We start from the raw sequence: 22541 nt of genomic DNA, 5'->3' as shown, positions 1-22541 counted from the left end.
ATCTTATTTGTTCAATAATCTCCAAGATAACGAAAAAGTATTACAAACAAATAGATCATGACCTAAATCCATAACACCCTCAAATAGATACATCATATTGTATGAACACACAAGAGGGTCAGCCATATGTATAATAATATAAAATAATACAACAATTAGCATCACATGTCATGAAACTCCATAGCAAGCCAAATCTTACAATCTTGGTCATTTGCTACATGAAACCAAATATAGGACAAGGTCAATCTAAAGATAACTTTATCTAGAAACATTGGAATGGGTTGTAAAGTTATACATAGGATCTTTATGATTCCTATACCAAGCCAAATGAATTGCATAATATAATAAGACAACTGGGACAATCGCTACCTAAAACAAAGAAACTATTCAATTGGAATAGGAAAAAGACAAACTATAAGGAAATCATTTGGGGTGATGCAAGATTGCCAACAACCCAAGAATACGACTCCATCATACACCCCATGTTAATAAGAAGATATTCCATAAGAGGAACTTATGAATATCTAACTAGATTCAGAACATAAACCCCATGTTCATTCTTGGTCCACATATCCTCTTCATTAGAAGGAAATGGTTGCATCGACTTTGCACATGACCACTCATACTATTGTTGATGCAAGTGTTCACCACAAGCCCGATAACATACTTCTCTATATCAGGTGTCATTTTTCTTTAATCAATCACCATACACCAATTGTTTATACCTTTTTCACCTCTGTAGAAAGAAACCAATGTCTACTTTATCATTTGTTTCTTGACTCCACCTTCGACATCATTCAACAAATTTTCATCTTCTAATCCACAAATAAGATCTTATTTCTCATCGGTGATCACTCCTTTGGTAACTTGATAAAACATCATTTGATTTCATAAGCTTTCAATCCCACTGGTTATAAAAAGTCCCAGAATTGAAAAGTCATGTGAAGTTGGACATACGATCTTTATGATGCCTAGACCACGCCAAAAGAATTGCATAAGATAACAAGACAACTGGGACAACCACTACCGTAAACAATAGGAAATTATCCAACAAGAACATCAAATAGACAAATTGAAAGGAATTCTTTCTGGGTTGATTGAAGTCAACTTGCTAAGATAATACTTTTTAATAGTAACATACATAACCCAATTGAATGTTGGGTGAAGCATTTTCATGGTATAGATTGAATGATCATATATAGTGCATAAAGTTTGTAAAAAAAATTCGTTAAATTATATTATAACCAAGATTAACTTTGCTTGACAACTACATTTGATAACATAGTTTGATAATCAATTATATTTGCAAATATCTTTTATAAGTCTCTAATCTCAATAATTTATTGAGCTCCATGGAATTTACTTGTGACCACTCTTGGATGCATTTGACCTTAGTTTAAGTCCACGTAAAATCTCATTAATTTATAATTTATTTTCATAAAATAAATTGCATAAGATAACAAGCCAAGACAATCACTACCGTAAAAAATAGGAAATTATCCGACAGGAATAGAAAATAGACAAACTTAAAGAAATTCTTTTTGGGGTTCCAATGATACAAGAATGTGGGTGATTCCTTATGGCTATAATGGATGCATTTTCATGGTATAGATTGAATGATCATATATACTGGATAAAGTTTGTAATTTTTTTCTTTAAATTATATTGCAACTAAGATTAACTCAGCTTGACAACTATATTTGGTAACATAGTTTGACAATCAAATATATTTGCAAATATCTTTTATAATTCTCTAATCTCAATAATTTATTGAGCTCCATGAAATGTAGTTATTAGCAATCTTGGGTGCATTTGACCTTAGTTTAAGTCCACATAAAATCTCATTAAATTATAATTTATCTTCATCACCATAACTCAATTTTTAAAAATGATTATTTTCTAATTTATGCATATAGCATGCTTTAACAAAGTGCTAAGCAATTTATTATGACATATATGTCCACCTATATTGTAACGCCCGCCAAGGAACCCAAAAGAAATTAACCTAATATGTCACTAAGATTGCCAATCATTTTTTTTTTTTTTGAAAGATTAAAAACAATAGATAAAATAGTGGAAGCAATAACTTACATACATAAAAAAACAATACATTGCAATTGCATCTTAAGGGTTCCTTGACATTGAATCACATACAAAGTTTTATTAAGATTAATTCTGATACATAACAAAATACACATCATTGAATAACCATAAGTACAAATCAAATGAAATAATATACAAATACATAAGATGTCACATGTCATAACCCGAATGCATACTCATCCTTTGTACAAGTCATAGGGTATGAAATGCTAAAAGAATATACATCATGAATAGATGCATCTCATAAAATCTTCAATAATCAAATACAGTATTTCAAAATATGACCAAAGAAGACAATCACAAAATCAGAAGAATAGAACAACTACACAAATACATCCAGCAATGGCATCCAGCTGTTGGATCTCAATGGTATAAGAAACACTACCGCCCAACCTCGTGGAACCTAAATGGCTTACTCCTACTGTGCTAAGGAGATAATCTTGAGTCCCATACGGATAACAATCTAAGAGTTATAACCATACTCTAAGTAAAGAAAACCTTAATAGCAATCTATCTCAAAAGTACCAAGTACACACAACATCCAATCTCAGAGCCAACAAAGACACGTAGAAAACCTACTATGTAAGTGGGAAAGTGTTATCGCATGAGTCAACTCTAAGGTTACACTAATAGCCTCTTTGGACTTCGGCGCCCTGGTAACTCTATGTGGCATCGATATCCTTTCTTACAAACCAAATATTCTCTCTACTCCCATCCTAGCCTGTACTAGCACTTGAGACATGGACAAGATAATCTACTGCTCTTATTAATTCATTCTAAACCCATTTAATGAAATGTTATTCCCTTTAGAATTTAGTGTGGTACAACCAAAAACCTCACACAATGGTTAAAGCCGGTCCGATATGAACCTTTTTTAAGTTCAAATACTTATAGACAATGACAAATGCCAGTTGTAGATCAAGAATACCATCACAAATGATTGTTTAACTCTTATAAAGTCAACATTTGGCACATTCAGATTGCAGAAACTCTATCCTAACTCACTGCAACGACAAAACAAATTCAAAGATCAGAGTATCAACCATTATCAATTTCAGTATAAACATAGACAAGGATGATTGGGAATGCATCACTCCGTTCCATGTCATTCAGCTTTTGATAAGTATACATGTCATTATTTTTTCTCTTAATTAAGATTAATGGAGCAATTATCCTACGATGCCTAAACCTGCTCATATTTATATTTGAAACAATAGTTTGTGAGTACGGTAAATATTGCAACATGGAACGAAATTCATCTAGAACAATTGAATCGGATAATTTATTATCATGCTCTTTTTAGGGAGTAAATGGTCACAACTTACTGTATACAAGGAAACAAGGCAATGACACTGGTTTTTTGAAAACCTTTGCAATGGAATACATTTGACTGGTTGCAACTTTTGAAGCCCTCTTATCAGGCATCTTTAAAACTCATGTCAAACTTCTGTCCTCAATTCAACACTCACAGAATCTAGCCATTACTGCTATTATAAATAAAGACCTCCACACGAACTACATTCCATGTGCATTTGAAATATACCGATAACAAAGATTCACTATGAATTACGGCAAACAGTTATACTGTCCTGATATCCATGTCCCACAGAAGATGATCCAAATATACCAGGTGCAAAGTTTGCTGCAAATAGCTTAGGCTTAGAAGCTTTTAATGGTATGGTGATTTTCCAAGGAAAAAATGGACATGAAATCATTGGCTACAGCACACTAATGAGCAAAAAGGATGTGAACTGGGTAGATTAGCAACTAGCTTGAAGGTTAGACGGTCCCTTTGAGCCATAACAAACCGGCTCTAGAATGTCATTCAATGAACAGATGCACCCTTAAGGCAGCCTTCATACACTCCATAGAAAAGGAAGAATGATTTCATTTGTGGAATCCAAACAACAAATGGAGGATGTTGAACTACAAATGAAATCGTTACTATAATCTTACACTCTCCACTCCAAAAAAACAATCAAGAACAAAGCATATTTTTTGAATACCTTTACAGCACCTTAACATAAAGTTTGCATTTGCAAATAGCAATTCCATTGCTCCAATAGAAAATATATACAAACTACTTTAGTCAACCCAGCAAGCTATATAACTTAACCAATGCAATTTGAAGTTCGCAGCAAATGCTTGTAGTAAACCTACAAAGTTGAAACTGATATTCAACACCTACAAAGTTGGTTAAAAATTGGTATTCCCTTGGAAGAGCTATTTAAAAATTGCTAATTTTTGTTGAATCGTTTTTCTTGGTATTAGAAATCAAGTAAACGAACTGAACAAAAGCTTAGCATTAGAAAGATGGTTGAGGTGGAAGCAAAGCTGCAATGTAGTGATTCAACAAGATGTTTTGACTCTGGTTATCTATGCAGCAAAGCCAGGTATGGAGCATGTATCTATACAATATAAATTGGAACCACATATAAGGTCAACACAACATGACTAAAGAATTTTTAAATAATGTACAGGTTGTACAATACAAACTCTGAAAGTCATCTTCCCATGTAAAAACTCAGATACGCAAGGACTGCAAAATATATGAACATTTGATATGGAACTGGCTTTTTAACAAAGCAAGAAAGAAGAAATTGAAAAACTCGTAGTAAAGACCAAATCTCAATTTCTATTCATAATTTAGCCCACATTTCTTTATATAGGGTAAGGCCTGCACAATTATGCAGTGCCATGATAGCAGTCATATATCATCCTTCAACACCGGAAGCAATGTCATAGTTCCCACCAAATGAATATGTCCAAAAGCGACAACCCAAACCCCAGATTCCTGATCCAATAGCAGTGCATTCCCTTGTGCAACAGTCATGGTTAGCAAACAATCAATGCTTTGAACATGATTTGACAGATACCACCCTGGCATGTACACTTTGGACATAATGATGTAATTAGTTAATACATCACTAATTACATCATGATCAGACACTATGGAATCAACACTACTGTACTAAAGCATGTGTGCAAGTAGACTGAAAGGACTTCAACATTGCTGTGATGGCTCTGAAATGGCCAGCATAATCCCTACCAGTTACAAGGATACAAGGATGTACCTGAAGCTATTTTACATGCTGTTTGGTTGGGCCAAATACAAGTGCAAAGACTCCTCATCCATGAAGGGTTATAAATTTGCTAGAGCACATTTCAACTGTCCAATATCCCAAGAGAAGGCAAAAACCCAAAATCTGAAGCCCAACAAAATAATTTGCCACAACTGGCACCAAAGGGAAGAACACTGTAGTTTCCTTCTTTATGTTTTAAAAAAAGATCAGAGACCCCCACTGCCTGAATGGTGCAGTCATACAATATAAGCAGTTGCAATCTAGCAAGTCCTGCTGCCCGAAATTGGTGAAAGCCCCATTCACAGGCACTCGAAGAAGGCCAAACACAAAGACCAATTGCTATTTCTTCAAGACATAGCATATAAATACCATTCTACCGATGCCTCTGATTCTGAGGACCTTGCTGCTGTGCCTGCTGCTGTGCCTGCTGGTTCAGTGGGTGAGCATACTGAGTAAATGGCTGTGAATACAGATTAAGTGGCCCCTGAAAATATAGGAAAAGATTACAATCGTCCTAAGCTCCCAGATTTTGTTGTTTATGCAGTATCAGACAAAGTTAACAAATAGAGAATGCTAACATTTGAAATCAAAGGCTTCTCAGTTCTTACCTGTGACTGAAGTGGTCCAGCCAAGCCAAAGTGAGACTGTGATGTCTCGTCCTGTGTACGATCATTAAAACCTACCTGCGTAAAGAGGCCCTGGGACCCATGTGGCATATAGTCCTGTACAAAATCATGTCAAAATTAGGACTTAACAGCACTGAGTTTTACATATTCAAAACTCAATGAACATTGGAAATCACTGAGCTGCTTAAAGCAAGAAATGCATGCAAACTAAATTAATATTTTGAAGATATAGCAAGTAGCAGATTGTATGAACATAAAGAATCACTATAAAAGAAATAACCTAAGGCTTAACCAAAGAGCTGCAAATATCAAAGTACATAAAGGAACTGACGATGGAACCACAGATAATCACGATACATATCAAGCAGCATCATAAGCCCGAAAATAATAGACATGCTACAAGAACCTCCAGGTACCCAAGGCATAAATCACTTATAAGTAAACTATTGAATTCTTCCTTGAAAGTGTAAAAGCCATGGCAGGTACAAAGCTATACCACATTACTTAGATCAAAATTTACAAAACATAGGTACAACGTTTAAAAAATTAAAGATTCAAAACCACCAGGTTTGATCAATTCAATGTTCAAAAACCATAGTTACCTGGTCCAAAAAATTGATTTGTTTGGGAGATCCATAAAAATTGCAAATCCAGAACCTAAGAAAGAATTCACTAAAATTCGTATAGGAATTGAAAAGCCAAGGATGAATTGGACAAATTTGCCTGGTACAAAAATCTGGATCAAGTTGAATTTGATTTAAAACTAACCAGATCTGGCAACTATGTAAAAAATTCCAACATCTGACACTTTAGCATGAAAAGTCAATCGAAATCAAAGACAACATGACATGAATACGACACACTTTGCACCAGGACATATCCCATAATTCAATTACCTATTTAACAGGCATTTCAACCTGAAGAAAGTGGAGAGAACAAAATAGAGCGATCATGCAAAAGATTGGAACCCTATCATGCAACTGCCTATAGAATTTCCATTTTCACTGCCACAAAACATTAGATTCCTACAACCAAAGAATATCTTCCTCGCTACTGACATCCACATCCCATAATATGATTTAATTTTGAAAAATGCAGGAGACAGGCAAACCACAAAAAATATGCACTAGCTTCAAAATAATGTCTCGCCTGACTCCCTCAACATATTAAAAAAAAAAAGACTGCCAAAAATATATCGAAACATATTAAAGCTGTTTTATAAGCAAACAACAGTGCGAGAACATTCTTGAGCTAAAAAAAATGAGTGAACATTCTTAAGCAAACAACAAGTGAACATTCTCCTTGGGGCACCCTATTGAAAAAAGCTACAAAAGGTAGTCTGCAGATTAAAAAAGTCAGATGTATATCCAATCAAAATCTATATCTGCAGATCAAGATATAGCCTGCACATACCCAAAAAAGAGATGTAAATCCAACCAAAATCTAAATTTAGTAATTTACAGATCAAGTTAATGACTCGCCTGAGAAATGAAGTCATTTCCAGTATTCGATACTGAGTAGCCACTTTGAGAATTCTGATTCAAAAAGTCTCCAGGGAAGGCACCTTGTGTGTTTTGGGTGACATACTCAACACCATATCCACCTTGGGATGCCTATGTAAAAACTTATACAGTAAGATTGCAATTCAAAATGAATATTCAATTAAAGTCTGTAAGTTCACACAATAATTCCGAACTAAAATCTAATAACCATCACCTGAGTATTGAAGTCAGCTACATTGTAAGCCACATGAGAGCCTTGACTCTTGAAATCTTCCCCAAGAAAATCCTGGACAGAAGGTTTTTACTTCAAATTTATAATTTTCAATTTGACAATATACAACACAGAAAATATATCTACTTGTTTTGTTACAAATCACTAGTTGACATCATAAATTTATGCCATGATACATATGCTCAAAGAGTACCTGAGACATTTCCCCAAGAGAAAAGCCATCTCGTAGGCTTTGACTCAATCCTTGATTAGGCAACTACCATAACACATTACTACAAACTTCAGTCAACCGTTCAAAAATCATTTCCCACAGCTTTCTACAACTGTTAGTATTTCCTACCTATCAAATAAAAGCCAGCAAATATACATGATTACCTGAGTCAATAAGCCAGTTTGAGACAGCGGACCCCCAACTAAAGTCTGGCTTGCTGGATTTTCAAGACCAGCAAAGTTGAAACCAGATCCTATACCTCCAATTGGTTGACGTGAACCTTGATGTGGTAAATGCCCCCCAATGGGACCACCAGCGCTTCCACGTCCTGCACCAAATCCTCTGTTACCTGTTTGTGGCCCTTGAGGAACACCTATTGCTCCATGGACACCACCTCGCGAAGGAATCGCATAAGGTTGACCAAGTGGTGCTCCAGGGTATGGTGGAACAGGAACCCGTGGAAAAGGAAAGCCAGCTGGGTGCACCCCAGATTTGTGATTGCCATTGGGTAACTGTCCAAATGGCATGAATGAATTGCCTGCATAGCATATGCACATGGTTGGATATAAAGATTGAAACATTTACAAATTTATGTAGTTAACAGGAACGGATAAATGATTAGATCTTTAGCAAATACTAGAACTGCTTATCTAACAACCTATATCTATCTTTAAAATGTTACCTCTTGCACGAGCATTCCTTTTATCGTTCACTACACCAGCATTGAAGTTGTCAGCAACATTAGTTGGCCCACCCCCAGGGAAAATTCTTCGGTCATTATAAACCTGTTGTTCATGATAAGGAGATCAGAAGCAAGATTAGTGTATTATAATAGATAATGGTATTTCTGAGTTAAACTATCATATTAGCATACCGCGCAATCAAACCGCATATATATGAGTGGGGCCCAAATCTAAATATACCTAACATCACAGTAATGAAAGATACTTCTAATGTAAAGTAATCAGATTTCCACAATCCATTAGAAATGCATATCAGTTTTCTGGAATTTTATTGTGTAAGAATTTTTAACATCAACGTTTCAGATCACATGCGATGATCCATCATCGGGATGAAGGCGAGTGCAAGAGAATAGAAAAATATTTTTCTATTCTCTTGCACTCTCCTCCATACCGATGATGGATCATCGTGTGTGATATTTTTCTATTCTCTTGCACTCTCCTTCATCCCGATGATGGATCATCGTGTGTGATCCAAAACTTTGATGTTAAAAATTGCTAGAGTCATTTTTCTATTCTCTTGCGCACTCCTTCATCCTGATGATGGATCACTGTGTGAGATCCGAAAAGTTGATGTTAAAAATTCTTAGTCAAATACCAGAAAACCGATACGCACTTTCAATGTAATCAAATCAGTAAAAAAGAAAACATCTTTACTAGATTGAGAAGTGTTTCTATTTATCGTACAAATTTTAAGCAATGGAATCCCTGCCCGAAATGAAAGTAAAACAAACATAAGCCACATTCTACCCAACATCTAAGGAAAAAGTTTCACAATCATCTTTTAATCACCATCAAACTAGAGTGAGTTAATCAATGGAAACATCTTTTACCTTCTTTGGTTTCTGAAACTGTACCATGCTCTGCTTCAGGTTGTTCAGTGGCCCTTCTACTAAGCACTCATATTCCTATAAAGAAACATAAATGACATCACAGAACTTCAGTAACTTGTATATACATCACAAAAACATGCATAACAGACCATGATTTCAGATCATAGAGAGTAAGCATTACCTTATAATGAGAGAGTAAACCATTCCAAAGTGGTTGTTTGCTTAAAACCTTTGGATTCCCCAAAACAACAATACCATAGCGAGCTCGTGTAAGTGCAACATTCAGCCTCCGGGGGTCATTCAAAAATCCAATACCCTAAAGCAATATGCAAAACAATCAAACTTCACATCATTAAGCCCAGTACCTTGGTAAACCAGTTAACAGTTCTAATAATATTTCCTGAAATGCAATCAATCCATTAGCCACAAGAAAGATATTTTAGGTTCCAATTTTCTCATCCAGAATGTCCAAAGGGTATACATCTTCATACCTGATGCTCATTACTTCTTACGCAAGACAATATTATATAATCTTTTTCACGACCCTGAAATGAATCCACACTTGCAACCTACAAAAAATGTTATAAAAATCAACACTCAAACATAAATGCTGTTAATAAATGGAGAAGGTAGAAAACAACCAATACCTCAATTTCCTTATAAAGCTGTTGACGCAATGCACCATGCCTGGCCATGTGATTAACAATGTAGGCCCGCTGTCCTTCATATGGTGTGATTACCCCAATCTATGAAAAGTAACGCAGTGAGTACAGAATATAGAAAAGAGCTTTACAAACCAAAAACATTCTTTGAAAAAAGCAAATAATACCTGGCCAGGAATTACACCACTTCTCAAAAAAGTTGTTACGATCTTCTCCACATTTGCAGATTCAGTTCTATTTAGATAAGATGTGCCACTTGCACTTATCTCTTCTTGTCCCATCTGAAACAAGAAATTTCCAATAAACATAACTTAGAATTTTGAACAGAAAATATTACTGATAACAGCAATTGTAATCTACTGAATTCACAAGGCACAAACATAAGAAATAATAACAATAATACATAAATTTGGTTGCCCACCTGCACATAAAAGAACATGGGCCTATTTGGCACTGGCCATGGAAAATCAATTCCAGTTAACTGTCTCTCAATTACAGTTACACCATTCTGAAGTGTGCCTTCGTAAAAGTTGTTTGAAGGGAATTCAGATAAAGATGGATGCATACGATATTGAACCTGCAAAGGACGCAAACTCAATCTGTAAATGAGTTTCAATGCATCCCAATTCATTAACAAAATCAGAATATTCAAATATCGTTAGCAGACAAAATTCAAATGAGCGCAGACCGCAAGATCATTTCCAAATGGCAGTTTCAATTCTATGAAGCTGCTGCAACATACATGCATGAACTTTCTATGGATGATAGAACAAAAACAAGCAGCATGCTAAGTAAAATGAACTTTGTTTGCAAGCTATAGAATTTTAGAATAAATGTTGAAATTGAGAGACATAACAACTAAGAAATAATCTTTATGCAATTTATAATAATGAGACATACAATAATACTCTGACCATTACATCTCTTGTGTATTGTACCATACAAGCGATAATTCCTCTGCCAGTACTTCATTGGAATATATAATAAGTGCTGGTTTATATGATCTTTATTTTGAACATACCAGAACACAAACAATAATCTAACCTCTAATCTGAAAGGCTTAACACCCAAGAGTACAAGTCGCTCGAACAAAGACTGTGCAAGACCAGCACGAGCTGCCTTCTTGCACATTATCACAGGACCAAGTTGGCAGTGATCTCCAACTAGTACCACCTAAATTTGACATAAGAAATATCAGTACTGTGCCGCCTATATTGAATAGGGAAAACAACTACTGATAAATCAAAATATAAATGGTTAGGAAACTGTTGGTGTTCAATATTCTAATTCAATTAAATGCAGGAAAATAAGAATCATGTAAACAATATGCACTTGTAACTCTGGCCTTATTACCTGCTTTGCTCCAAGAACTAATGGAATTAAGCACTCAGGTTCAGTGGCTTGTGTGGACTCATCAATGAGGACCTGCAGAATTAGCAAACTATATGTTAGAATGTCCACTGTGAGAATGTGAAGTCTGTTGTAAGTACGCACAGAATTTGTTATTTAATGAATGGAAGTCAATGGTGTTGACCAACCTGACGAAATCTGAAGTTTGACAGTCGAGGATCACCGGCACCAACACACGTAGAGCAAATGACATCAGCGCTTTGAGCTATCTCTCTCTCTGTTGCTCTTTTAAGTGCCTTGTACTTCTTTTCATCAGCACTTGATAGTTCCCCTATTACAATAGTTCAAAAGTAGGTATCATTCAACCTTAAGAAACAATGTACAGGGGTAGTTTCAAAAATGATTCATATCAAAAAGAGATATTAGACTACACCCACAACCACAGGAAATGTTGTTAACAGTATTCATCAATTATATACCACAGAATCTATTATATGTTTTGAAATTAACATTAACTTTAGTGAAAAACATATTGAGTCCCAACCAAGCAATAGGCATAATGGACCATGGTTGGGAACAAAGTATTTTTCTGCCTTACTAAATTTAGGTTTGAGTTGTATTTTTCAATTTTTATGTCATGGTTAAAAAACAAATCCTTGTTAAAATAGACACAAGTTTATATAAAAGGATATTTTAATGCTTCATAAAAAGTGAACAATGATCTTATGATATATGTCAAAAGGTTCGTGTTCATTTTCATTTTCAGCAGGGATAAAATATGAAAGAAGTTAAGTCAGCATTGTTTTATTATTATTAGTTTTATTTGTAAAAATGAATGCCAAATGATATTTCAGAAATATCAAAATGTCTCAGAAAATATTAGATCTTACCTTTAACCAATATTTTCATGAAACATATTTAGTAGACCATCATTTTTCCAATTACTTCTCGATATTATGTGATACTTTCTCTTTACTGTACGTTGTTTTGCTTGCTTAGACTTTTTTTCTGCTCTGATTTTTCAAAAATAAAACATCAGTTTTTCAGAGTTTGCCCAGTGCCAAATGACTTTAATATCATTAGGATGACCAAGGTATTTGATGAAGAGCAACTAAAATCAGATTATGCAAGGGCATTGAGCATATATCAGAATTTCTATTGTATTTCTTTATGTGATTATGTTCTGCCGAGTGGGTATTTTAAGCTTTGTATCATGCATTATGGTGAATGATCTCCTTCATCTTCATTTATTCCATAACATTAATCATTTCGTATGATATCTACCAGAATGCCAATTCATTACAGTTATAACCCATTTGGTCAAGTCAACAGCAAAAAACTTACTCTTTTTGACTATTTGCATTTTTTTCCATAGAAATTTGTCCTGCATCCTAAGCCATCAACCTAAAGATTGGGAGACATCTCCAGACCCACCCAAAACTTTGTGCAACTGACAGCATTACAGTTATTGAATATTCCAAACTAATTCAATTTTCAACAATTGTAGATAAAATGAATTAAAAGTATAAGTGACTTCTGTAACACACGGAATTTCAATCTGTGTATAACATGGTTCAGATTATGATCTACATCAAATGACATCAAAAATAGGGTAGCAAGTGAAATTGTATTTGAACTGCTTACCTTGCTCATCTTTCAATTGCTGAAGTTTATGCAATTCACTCTTGTCTGAAGTATCCAGGTGCCTAACCTGCATAAGGGAACAAGCAAAACAATATTACACAAGCTGCATGGAATGCTGGGGGATAATCTAGTGAAAAAAAAATTAAATACCACGTTCACAAATATACCTGGTAATGAAGTGTTAGGTGTTCAACTGGCGAACTAACTGCCTCCCTTGATTTGGCACATAGCCTGACAACCTTTAAAACCAAATAAATGAATATATTATAATAAGTTTTGAGTACATCTAAGCATGTAAGCATGGTACGACATATTGTCAAAAAATGAAAGACAAACCACTGTGAAATCAAAACTTTACTGCCTGAGCTGAAATACTTTTTAACCTTTCAACTTTGAAAACCATTAGCCATATAAAATAAAGAAATGTGCATTCATATGGTACATATGGACACCTCAATTCCATAATATGTGTGTTGAATTTAATTGTAAGGTAACAATGCACCCTCAAATACACAGAGGGAACTTTCAACCAGTTAATAAACACAGCTTTTAAGAATCCTGGTAGAAGATTTTCTCATTGACACTTAACATATTAAATTGGAAAAAATATATGCCAAACATACCTTTAAGCCTGTGGCACTAATTTTCTCTGCAAGTTGGTCAACAGCCACATTACTAGGAGCACATACCAACACCTGTGAAACATATCTTAGTTTGAAGTTTAAAACATTAACTGGAAATTGTAAACAAGCAATAACAAATCAAAACCATCCAAAATGCATGCCTTTTTACCTGGCCTTGACCCTGCTTTGCTAAATGATATACAATAGCTGCAGATGTAACAGTTTTTCCTGTTCCAGGGGGGCCTTGAATCAAACTCACAGGTTTTTGTAAAACACTCTTAACAGCACTGACCTGTACACAAACAAAAGATAAGCTGCAATTCACAATGGTCAAAAATTTTACACCTTACCGATGGTGCTCTTTTGCAGTCATTTGTATTGATCTCCGTATACTATACAATGGCCCAATTTTAGCCATTAATTATTTTTTAATAGTTCAGTTCTGCATATTTATGAAAAACTTCCATCTTGATTAAATCCTAAAATAATTTTAATTAGTTAAAAGAGCTGCATAAACCTGCCTGCAAATTTACTAACAATCCTAATATGTGGTGATATTGCTATCAGGATTTAACTGTATAGTTAAGACTCTGATTTATATCATATCAAGGATATCACAAAGATGATTACAAATAAGTAGCATAATATCAAAACAAGTACAAAACATGTCAAAATGTAGTGAAAGGAAGCCACGAATCATCTCCCAAGGCAAACTTGTCATTAGTATAACTACTGGACTCCTCACCACAAGATCATAAGCCAAAGGAACACCAGTCAGCCCTACATCTCCAGCTTGCATATTCATCTTGACTGGATATGGGGAACATGCAGATGTCTCCAGGACAGTCAAGGGATGCCTAAGCCTTCCCCGGATGTCCAAAGGAGGTCTACCCATCCCTGCATCCCCATAGTCTAAAACATTGAGTTAATAAAGGGGGTTAAGTGTTTAATTTATTATAAAGGAGGAAAAAGCTACATTTATTGCTGATATGATTAGATTTTGGCAATTATTAACAAAGGGCCAACTTAAGTTATGACTTAGTCATTAAGCCTTTCCTAGGCCATGGGGCTTGAATTACTAATTATGATGCAAAGTTGCTAAATAAAAGAATTAAAGGAAAGAAGTCGTAGCTTTTGCACTGAGGATTTCTATAAAAAGGTTTGATTGGGGTTTGGAGTCTCAATCTATTAACTTTGATAATTTCTCCATTTTTGCTGGTTTAACAGTAGCAGCCATATTTGAGGACAGAACCTTGGATATTTGTAGGTTGAAATCACAAATTACCAATCAAGGAACAGACCCATATATATAAATATAAACACACACACACACACATACACAAACACACACGAACAAACTAATTACATTGTTAGTGTAATATAATCTTCCTTAAGGTTTAAAAAGTAATAATACAAAGAGATATAGAATCTTAACATAGGGATTAGGTAACGATACAATGCATATCTAGGTTTATAAAAGAAACATACTTTAGCAGTGAGCTTCCATGATCTTAACCATTACGAGGAATGAGATAAGAAAGACATGATGAGGTGACCTCATTGTCTCCCTAGGTCCAAGAGCAAATACTTTGCCCCATTTGGCCCCATGCTTCATGAGGTCAGTGTACCTAGCAAAACTTTTACTGTTTTACATCGTTCCCCTCCATCACTCTTACTCCCCTCATATGGTTAAAAATCATTTCCTTAGCTATCACAACAACTCTCCCATATGTGTATTGGAAAGTATTACAATAGGGTGTCCTTTAACTCAACCCTAGGCCCAAGAGTAATCCCTCTTGGTCTCATGCTTCATGAGGTGATGTACCTACTGAGACCTTACCTTTCCCCTTACTGCAGTTGCTTCCTATCCATAAAGATTATCATTCAAAAACACTATCTTTATATGACATGGCCCATGCCCATTTCACCACAGGCCTTATCACTTGTCTTTGTATAATGTAGCTCATGCCCATCCCACTATAGGTCTTAACCCTTGCCTTTGAAAGATGTAACATGACCCATTCTACCACGGGACTTGTCCTTTTCCTTTGTATGATGTAGCATGGCCCATTCAATCGCACGACTTACCCATCTTGTGAGGTATTAATGTCACTTTTCATTGTTGCCTATGAGAATAAAATATTATTCTCCCTTGATCTCCCTATTTTAATTCCGTCAAATGGAACCTTCTCCTCATTCGTACCTCCTTTGAGTGTAGGAAGTCACACTCTTTCATTTGCTAACACATCGGGGATTTCTCATGGCCGTCCCATAAGTATTAATGAATAATATCTTTAACTTTGACTCTCATTATTTAACACAAATGTTAAATGTTATAAGTTCTATAATGTGTATAAGCATGCTTTATCCATATTTTCATATGAAATTTTAAAATTTCCCCATATATTTAAAATTTTACCTCTTCTTTATATTGTTGCCCACTCTACTGTCACCTAGAATTGCAAAATAAAATCCATACTACGAACCCATTTCCCCATCCCTCGGTACTCGAAAACACAAGGTGATGAAGTATTAGATATAAAAATGAGATTAGATTTTGTATTTGTATAAATTGACTAAAACTGCAAAACAAACCCTGGACCCAAAACTCATAACCTAGAAAACCATTTATTCTGGAGATAAAAGACCAAACTAATTGTTTTCCCTCCTATTATTGGTTGCAGCTAATTACTTGCTCCATATTTCAGCTGTTTTAATCTCATCTTTTGGGCCTATGTAAACTAAATTTGCACCCTTCACCTTCTCCTTGATCCAACGCAATTTGTCTCATCCATTCTCCACCGTCAACCTTCTAATAGAGTACTTAAAATTAATGGTCATTTCGATATTTTAGATATTTAATCTTTTAGGCAACTTCAGTTTTAGTTAATCTCCACATTGTAATAAATCTTATATGAATATACATTTTTGTAACATGGTATCAGAGCTCAGGATGTTTCTTTAAAAATAAAATTAAAATTTCAAGCTCTTTCTACCTGGAATTTTCCAAATGTATTAGTTCAAGAGTTTTGGTGTTCGCAGATTTTTTGTAAAAACTTTCCAAAAAATCATGGATTTCCTGCTTTTCCCATGTTGTTTTCTGGGTTTCTGTGATTAAGATTTTTGGCAGATGTGTTATATTGGAAACAAATCTGTTTCAGTTAGGACTTTGGAGGTTTTTTTCATAATTTTTGTATTAAAAAATCGAAGGTTTTTATGTTCACAAAATGTTTTTTACAGTTTTTCCCCAAAAAACGAAGTTGTGTAATTAGTGATTTGTCTTGGGATTTGTGCCAAATCTTCGCTGAAGGTTTTTTACTGGTTTTTGACAGAAAAAACAGAATTTTGCAAAGCTCAAGTTTGCCTTTTTTTTGCACACTAGTACACGGGAGGTGTCATCAACCAACACAAAGCTGGTGAGAAATCAGCGGTTCAACGGCAGGACTTACAATACCTGGAAGGAGAAGATGCTTTTGATTTTTCAGTACCGGTGCTTGGACCAGCTTGTTCTATGTAACTTTTTTCATCCTACAGCAGTGGGCAAAGACCAGGACAACTTTGATTTAAGTAACCGAAAAGCGGTTATGTTGCTGATGTTATCTGTCACCAATGAGATGCTCCCAAAAGTGCCATATCAAATGTTTGCAGCAGAGATTGGGGTGCACCTGAAAAGTCTCCATGAAACATTGAATAAAAGTTGAGCTTTCATTTTGAAGAATATGTTGTTTTCTTTTCTAATGGATGCGAAGATGTCTCAGCAGAACCATCTTATGAAGATTAGGGATACCAGCAATCAACTGGATGATATTGGTCGCAGGATGGAAGAGGGCATGGTAAGGATTACGCTGAAGAGTCTGCTACGAGCACTTTGTTGAATTACTCAACATTAACTCCACTAGTGTTGACTTGAAACTTGATGAGTTGTACAATAAGTTATCGCAACAAGATAGATGGAGGCAGCAATTTTGTAATTCTAGTGATGTGATCAAAGCAGAACAGGCAATTTCTGCCACAGATAAAGGTGTGTTGATTCAGCATAAGTCTGAGGAGGGTTCCAAGAAAAAGATCATTTGTCACTATTGTTGAAAGCTTCATCATATCCAGAGGTCCAACAGAAAGCAGTTGGCTGAACAGAAGACCAGCCAAGGAGGTTCTCTGCAGCAGTCTAAGGAGGAGAAGGAATCAGCTTTTTATGCATTTTGATTTGAAAGTTATTGAGTAGTTAGTACAATGACCATTGAGGGAGGGTAATTATTTAATATTAATGGTCATCTGAATATTTAAGAAATCTTGATATTTTAGCTATTTAGTCTTTTACACAAGTTTTCGTTTTAGTTAGTTTCTAAATAATATGGGGACTTTCCTGTTGTCAGCGTTTTAGAAAATTTCTATTTCTTTTGAATTGTTATCTGTACAAGGAGAATTTGTCTGCATATTGTAATTAATCTTTTATGAATATACATTTTTGTAACACCTTAAAGAAAAATCCCATCATTCATTCTCCCTACCGAAAAAACCTAAGTTGCTGATTCGGGTTCGGGGTTCGGGTTCGTGGGTTCGGGCAAAAAAAAATTTCCCATTTGGGTTCATGGGTGGGTTCGTGAGTATATATATTAATATATATATATGCATTATATATACAAAAAAATAAGAGACTTCAAAGTAACTTAGGATATTTGTGTTGGAGCTTCAAAGTACCAGTAAGGAAAATACAAAAGCCATAACTTATTCCAGTATAATCGATAATGGATTTGGTTTAGAACCTGATTCTCAGTGCATCGTAGAGTTTGATGTGCAGGTGCCTGGATTACTTGATGGTCCAGTAAGTATATTAACATATCTTTGCCATCTTTGATCTTTGCGACTACCATGAACTTCTTCATAAACAATGTCCTACAGATAATGAAGAGAAAACAACTAGAAGGAAACATTTGAAAGGTTTGACTTGTGTTGATGATTCAAAGCTTGAGGAGTTTTTTGCTAAAATTGCACTTGAAGAAGTTCAAAATACATCCAAATCAAGATCTATGCAATCTGATCCTTTTGGATCTGTATGCATCCCTTTATCACAGCACAGAATAGATATTATATCTATTGTAAGTTCCCCACCCAGAGGTTTCACCATTGATGTGAAGGTGCCTGAATTACTTGATGGTCCAGTAAGTATATTAACATATTTTTGCCATCTTTGCGACTACCATAACTTCTTCATAAACAATGTCCTACAGATAATGAAGAGAAAACAACTAGAAGGAAACATTTGACAGGTTTGACTTGTGTTGATGATTCAAAGCTTGAGGAGTTTTTTGCTAAAATTGCACTTGAAGAAGTTCAAAATACATCCAAATCAAGATCTATGCAATCTGATCCTTTTGGATCTGTATGCATCCCTTTATCACAGCACAGAATAGATATTTTATCTATTGTAAGTTCCCCACCTCCTGGATTCGCCATGGGTCCGTCCGGATTCACCGTGGGTCCGGACAGGGTCCTTCATTTCGACTGTGGGTCTGCCCGGTTTCGCACCCTTTATCACAGCACAGAATAGATATTTTATCTATTGTAAGTTCCCCACCTCCTGGATTCACCATGGGTCCGTCTGAATTCACCGTGGGTCCGGGCAGGGTCCTTCATTTGGACTGTGGGTCTGCCCGGGTTTGCACTGGCACGAACCGGGGCAGACCCACAGTTCAAATGAAGGACCCTGCCCGGACCCACAGGGAACCCAGGCGTGAACGCAGACCCAGATCCGGGCAGCAGGGTCCGAACCCGGTAACTTATGAAAAAACAGTATAAATGGAGGTGCAGGTTTACAAAAAGGCGAACCCAGGCAGACCCACAGTCCAAATGAAGGACCCTGCCCGGACCCACAGGTAACCCGGGCGTGAACACGGACCCAGATCCGGGCAGCAGGGTCCGAACCCGGTAACTTAGGAAAAAACATTATAAATGGAGGTGCAGGTTTACAAAAAAACTTTATCTGTGGAAAATTTCAACAAAAGGTTCAGGCAACCACATCTTAAGTTATCTGAACAAACCCACTTGCAATGATACACTTCATGTTTGGTAACATATTTTATTTTAATCTTATTGTTTAAACATCATTTTCTGTTTTTGTTTCAAACTTTTTAATTGTGCTCTCAGACATTAAAAACTGTATACTGGTACTGATCACCGACTCCTGGCAACTACAGTAAAGTCAATTGCATTTACAATTATTATTACGGTTCAACTCTAAACAATATAACTAAAATATCCTGCTGTAACTATAATTAGAGAAAGTATAATAAAGCAATAACATTGAAATATATGAGTATTAACTACAGTCTACATGAAATAAAACATGCTGTCCCAATATGAAATAATCATAGGCAATACGTAAATATCAACTAGCTCCACCAAAACTGTTAAATTAATTATTGATCTCCTAAGGAATGTCATATTGATGCGAGTATCAATGCACCTGAGACGCATTTAGTTCGGGTAAGCCAGGTGCCCCAAAACGACGTGGTAAAGTATTACGAACCATAGGATCCTCAACTTCATGCCCTAGCAAGCGGTGATATATATAACTGAGGGAAAAACAAAAAATATGTTAAAAAAATTGTTACATAACTTCAGTGAAGTGACATTAAAAAAAATTCTATATTGTCATTTAAATAATCATCATTCTAATGGAGATGAGAACTATGACATTTATTAGGTTTTATTATTAAATAGTGCATCAAAAACAGTGCTCTTCTGGAACGTACTTAAACCCTGCTTCATTTAAAAGTGTTAAATTTGTTCTTTAAAAGGGTACTTGAAGGATCAAAAAAATTAAATTCATGATACATCATATTTTACAGGGCATATCTAGGGGCCTAAGACAACAATAAAATTTAAAATTTGATGTTTCATATCATTTTCGTTTTGCCAAAGAGTGGAACACTAATAACTTTAAAAGAACAGGACATTCAGATCATACCCGCTAACACTAGTCTCATCTACAGCAAATGTTTTCATTGCTGTTTGCATACGATCGAAGCTAGTACTTTTCCAGACAAAATCCACACTATAATTATGGACGACATCAATAGGAACACCCTGTAAAGATGAACCAAAAACCTGTAAGTCATGTCCAAAGTAAAAATAGAAGTATAAAATATTTTTAAAATGAAATTGAACAGAGCTGCCCTCAAAGTGGTACAGAATGAGATATTCTGCAATGAATGACTTCACCTGACTGGCCCGCAGCTCAAGTGCAACCTCCTCTTGTGCCGTCAGTTTAATCTGCAAATACCAGACAAAATATAGTATATTTATTGGCTGAATGTACCTAACAAATGAGTTAGCTTCAATAGAATGAAACTACTCTCTGAACAGAAATCACAACTAATTTTGTTATCTTCCCCCATCAACTGATACTACTGAACCATTAATATCTTGAGTTAGAATGAAAGAAACTGTAATACCACGTGTCCAACAGACTGCCAGGCAGGGTGATTTGCATCACCAGAATAACGCAGACGCAACTCATCACCAGGTACCAGACGTAGTTCGTTATCCTCCTATAATATCAAAAGATCATTAGGGTAAAATGCTTTCAAATGTAGAATGAAAACGTATTCATTAGCTAAAAATAGAAATTTTAATTCATGCCTACAAGAACTTACCTTTGGAAATACAAAATATGCTATACGCTTCTTATTGAGACCAATATCCCAGCGAACAGTTATATTGTCTTTACTCTGAGATTCTTTCATCATCTGAAAATAATGTCATGTCAAAAAAACTTTATTCTCCAACAGTATCAATAATGGAAGTAATCCAAGCAAAACTGCTACATTTTAATTACATTACTTAAAAACTAAAACTAGCTTTCATGTGAGGCATTCATATCTGCAATTCTAAAATAATATTAAATCTATCATTTTCATCACTCGCCATGGAGTTGATCGTTGATGTTTAAACACAGCATGCATTGGGAAAAAATGGCTCTTGAACAAAATTAATGCAATGAGTTTATGATCATTTAACATATTTGTACTATAAAATAAAGGGGCAAATGAATGTTAAAACATAGGCGTACTGAGACCAACATGGCAGTAGAGAACTATATCCGCATATGAATGTTAAAACACAGGCGTACTGAGACCAACGTGACAGTAGAGAACTATATCTTCTGTAATGTGTGACTATTTCATCATCTGAAAATTGTCATGTCAATAATCAACTCAAATAATCTAGAAAATGGTACTCATATATTATTTATTTTATAGTAATTAGTAATTACCATGCAAGGCATTCATAACAGAAATTCGAGAATAATAAATAATAATCTATCCTTTTAATCAGAGGTTACCGTATTTTATTGCAGTATTTTTTAAGCTAACAATAGTTTTCACGCATGGAATTTGTACCAGAAACTACCAAACAAAAATTAATCTATCACTCTAATCAACTATCGATGACTTGATCAATCTGATGTTTGAAAATTGAAGAAGATGGTTCTTGAACAAAATAGATTTTTTTTTTAATTTTCACGGTTCCTTAACTCATTCACATTATGCAATATGAATTACTGGCATAAGCATTATTTACTGGTATACAAATAATGAATTGTCCCAATACTAATGAAGAGATATAAAGATTTTGTTAGGAAAATTCGGGATTGCCCATGGGCAAAAAAAAGTCTATCATGTGAAATGAAAATGTTCAATCCCACTTGGGATCATGAAGAAAAAGATTACTTGCGGAAGATGGCAATTAAGGATAAGGCTAGTTTGTCAATGGTGCAACTACAAATTGGGTCTCATCATCTAAGGTGTGAGATACTCAGATGCATGGTTCCCAAAGAGATTTGGGAAGAAGGAACATGTACTCTCTGCCGCAAAGGAGTTGTTGAAACTGAATGGCACTTTATCTTTTAATGCATTGCTTACCAATATAT

The 22541-nt window shown here is 35.2% G+C and overlaps 1 protein-coding gene across 4 annotated transcripts in view; it reads right to left on the bottom strand.

The window, feature by feature from the left end:
- Positions 1 to 4718: 4718 nt before the first annotated feature.
- Positions 4719 to 22541, bottom strand: part of LBA1 (RNA helicase) — a 35668-nt gene continuing 17845 nt past the window's right edge. For 2 of the 4 annotated variants that reach the window (XM_089802156.1, XM_089802155.1), the window contains 25 exons: positions 21265 to 21357; positions 21064 to 21159; positions 20831 to 20881; positions 20577 to 20695; positions 20073 to 20181; positions 13779 to 13901; positions 13610 to 13681; positions 13154 to 13225; positions 12987 to 13053; positions 11531 to 11673; positions 11346 to 11417; positions 11037 to 11165; positions 10414 to 10569; positions 10160 to 10273; positions 9978 to 10076; positions 9822 to 9899; positions 9512 to 9646; positions 9331 to 9405; positions 8440 to 8542; positions 7922 to 8295; positions 7740 to 7802; positions 7529 to 7600; positions 7294 to 7425; positions 5795 to 5908; positions 4719 to 5670 (listed from right to left, as the gene is read on the bottom strand). In XM_089802156.1, coding sequence (XP_089658282.1) covers positions 5560 to 5670; positions 5795 to 5908; positions 7294 to 7425; positions 7529 to 7600; positions 7740 to 7802; positions 7922 to 8295; positions 8440 to 8542; positions 9331 to 9405; positions 9512 to 9646; positions 9822 to 9899; positions 9978 to 10076; positions 10160 to 10273; positions 10414 to 10569; positions 11037 to 11165; positions 11346 to 11417; positions 11531 to 11673; positions 12987 to 13053; positions 13154 to 13225; positions 13610 to 13681; positions 13779 to 13901; positions 20073 to 20181; positions 20577 to 20695; positions 20831 to 20881; positions 21064 to 21159; positions 21265 to 21357 — 2772 coding nt within the window. In that variant the 3' untranslated portion in view covers positions 4719 to 5559. The remainder of the gene's footprint in view (positions 5671 to 5794; positions 5909 to 7293; positions 7426 to 7528; positions 7601 to 7739; positions 7803 to 7921; positions 8296 to 8439; positions 8543 to 9330; positions 9406 to 9511; positions 9647 to 9821; positions 9900 to 9977; positions 10077 to 10159; positions 10274 to 10413; positions 10570 to 11036; positions 11166 to 11345; positions 11418 to 11530; positions 11674 to 12986; positions 13054 to 13153; positions 13226 to 13609; positions 13682 to 13778; positions 13902 to 20072; positions 20182 to 20576; positions 20696 to 20830; positions 20882 to 21063; positions 21160 to 21264; positions 21358 to 22541) is intronic. The other 2 variants (XM_089802157.1, XM_089802158.1) reach the window with 1 other exon arrangement.

The sequence above is a fragment of the Cupressus sempervirens genome, chromosome 9 (assembly GCF_028749045.1).
Source record: "Cupressus sempervirens isolate cs-2001-9-10 chromosome 9, ASM2874904v1, whole genome shotgun sequence".
Classification (NCBI taxonomy): Eukaryota; Viridiplantae; Streptophyta; class Pinopsida; order Cupressales; family Cupressaceae; genus Cupressus; species Cupressus sempervirens.
The sequence above is the reverse complement of the archived record's forward strand: the minus strand, read 5'-3'. Positions and strand labels throughout refer to the sequence as shown.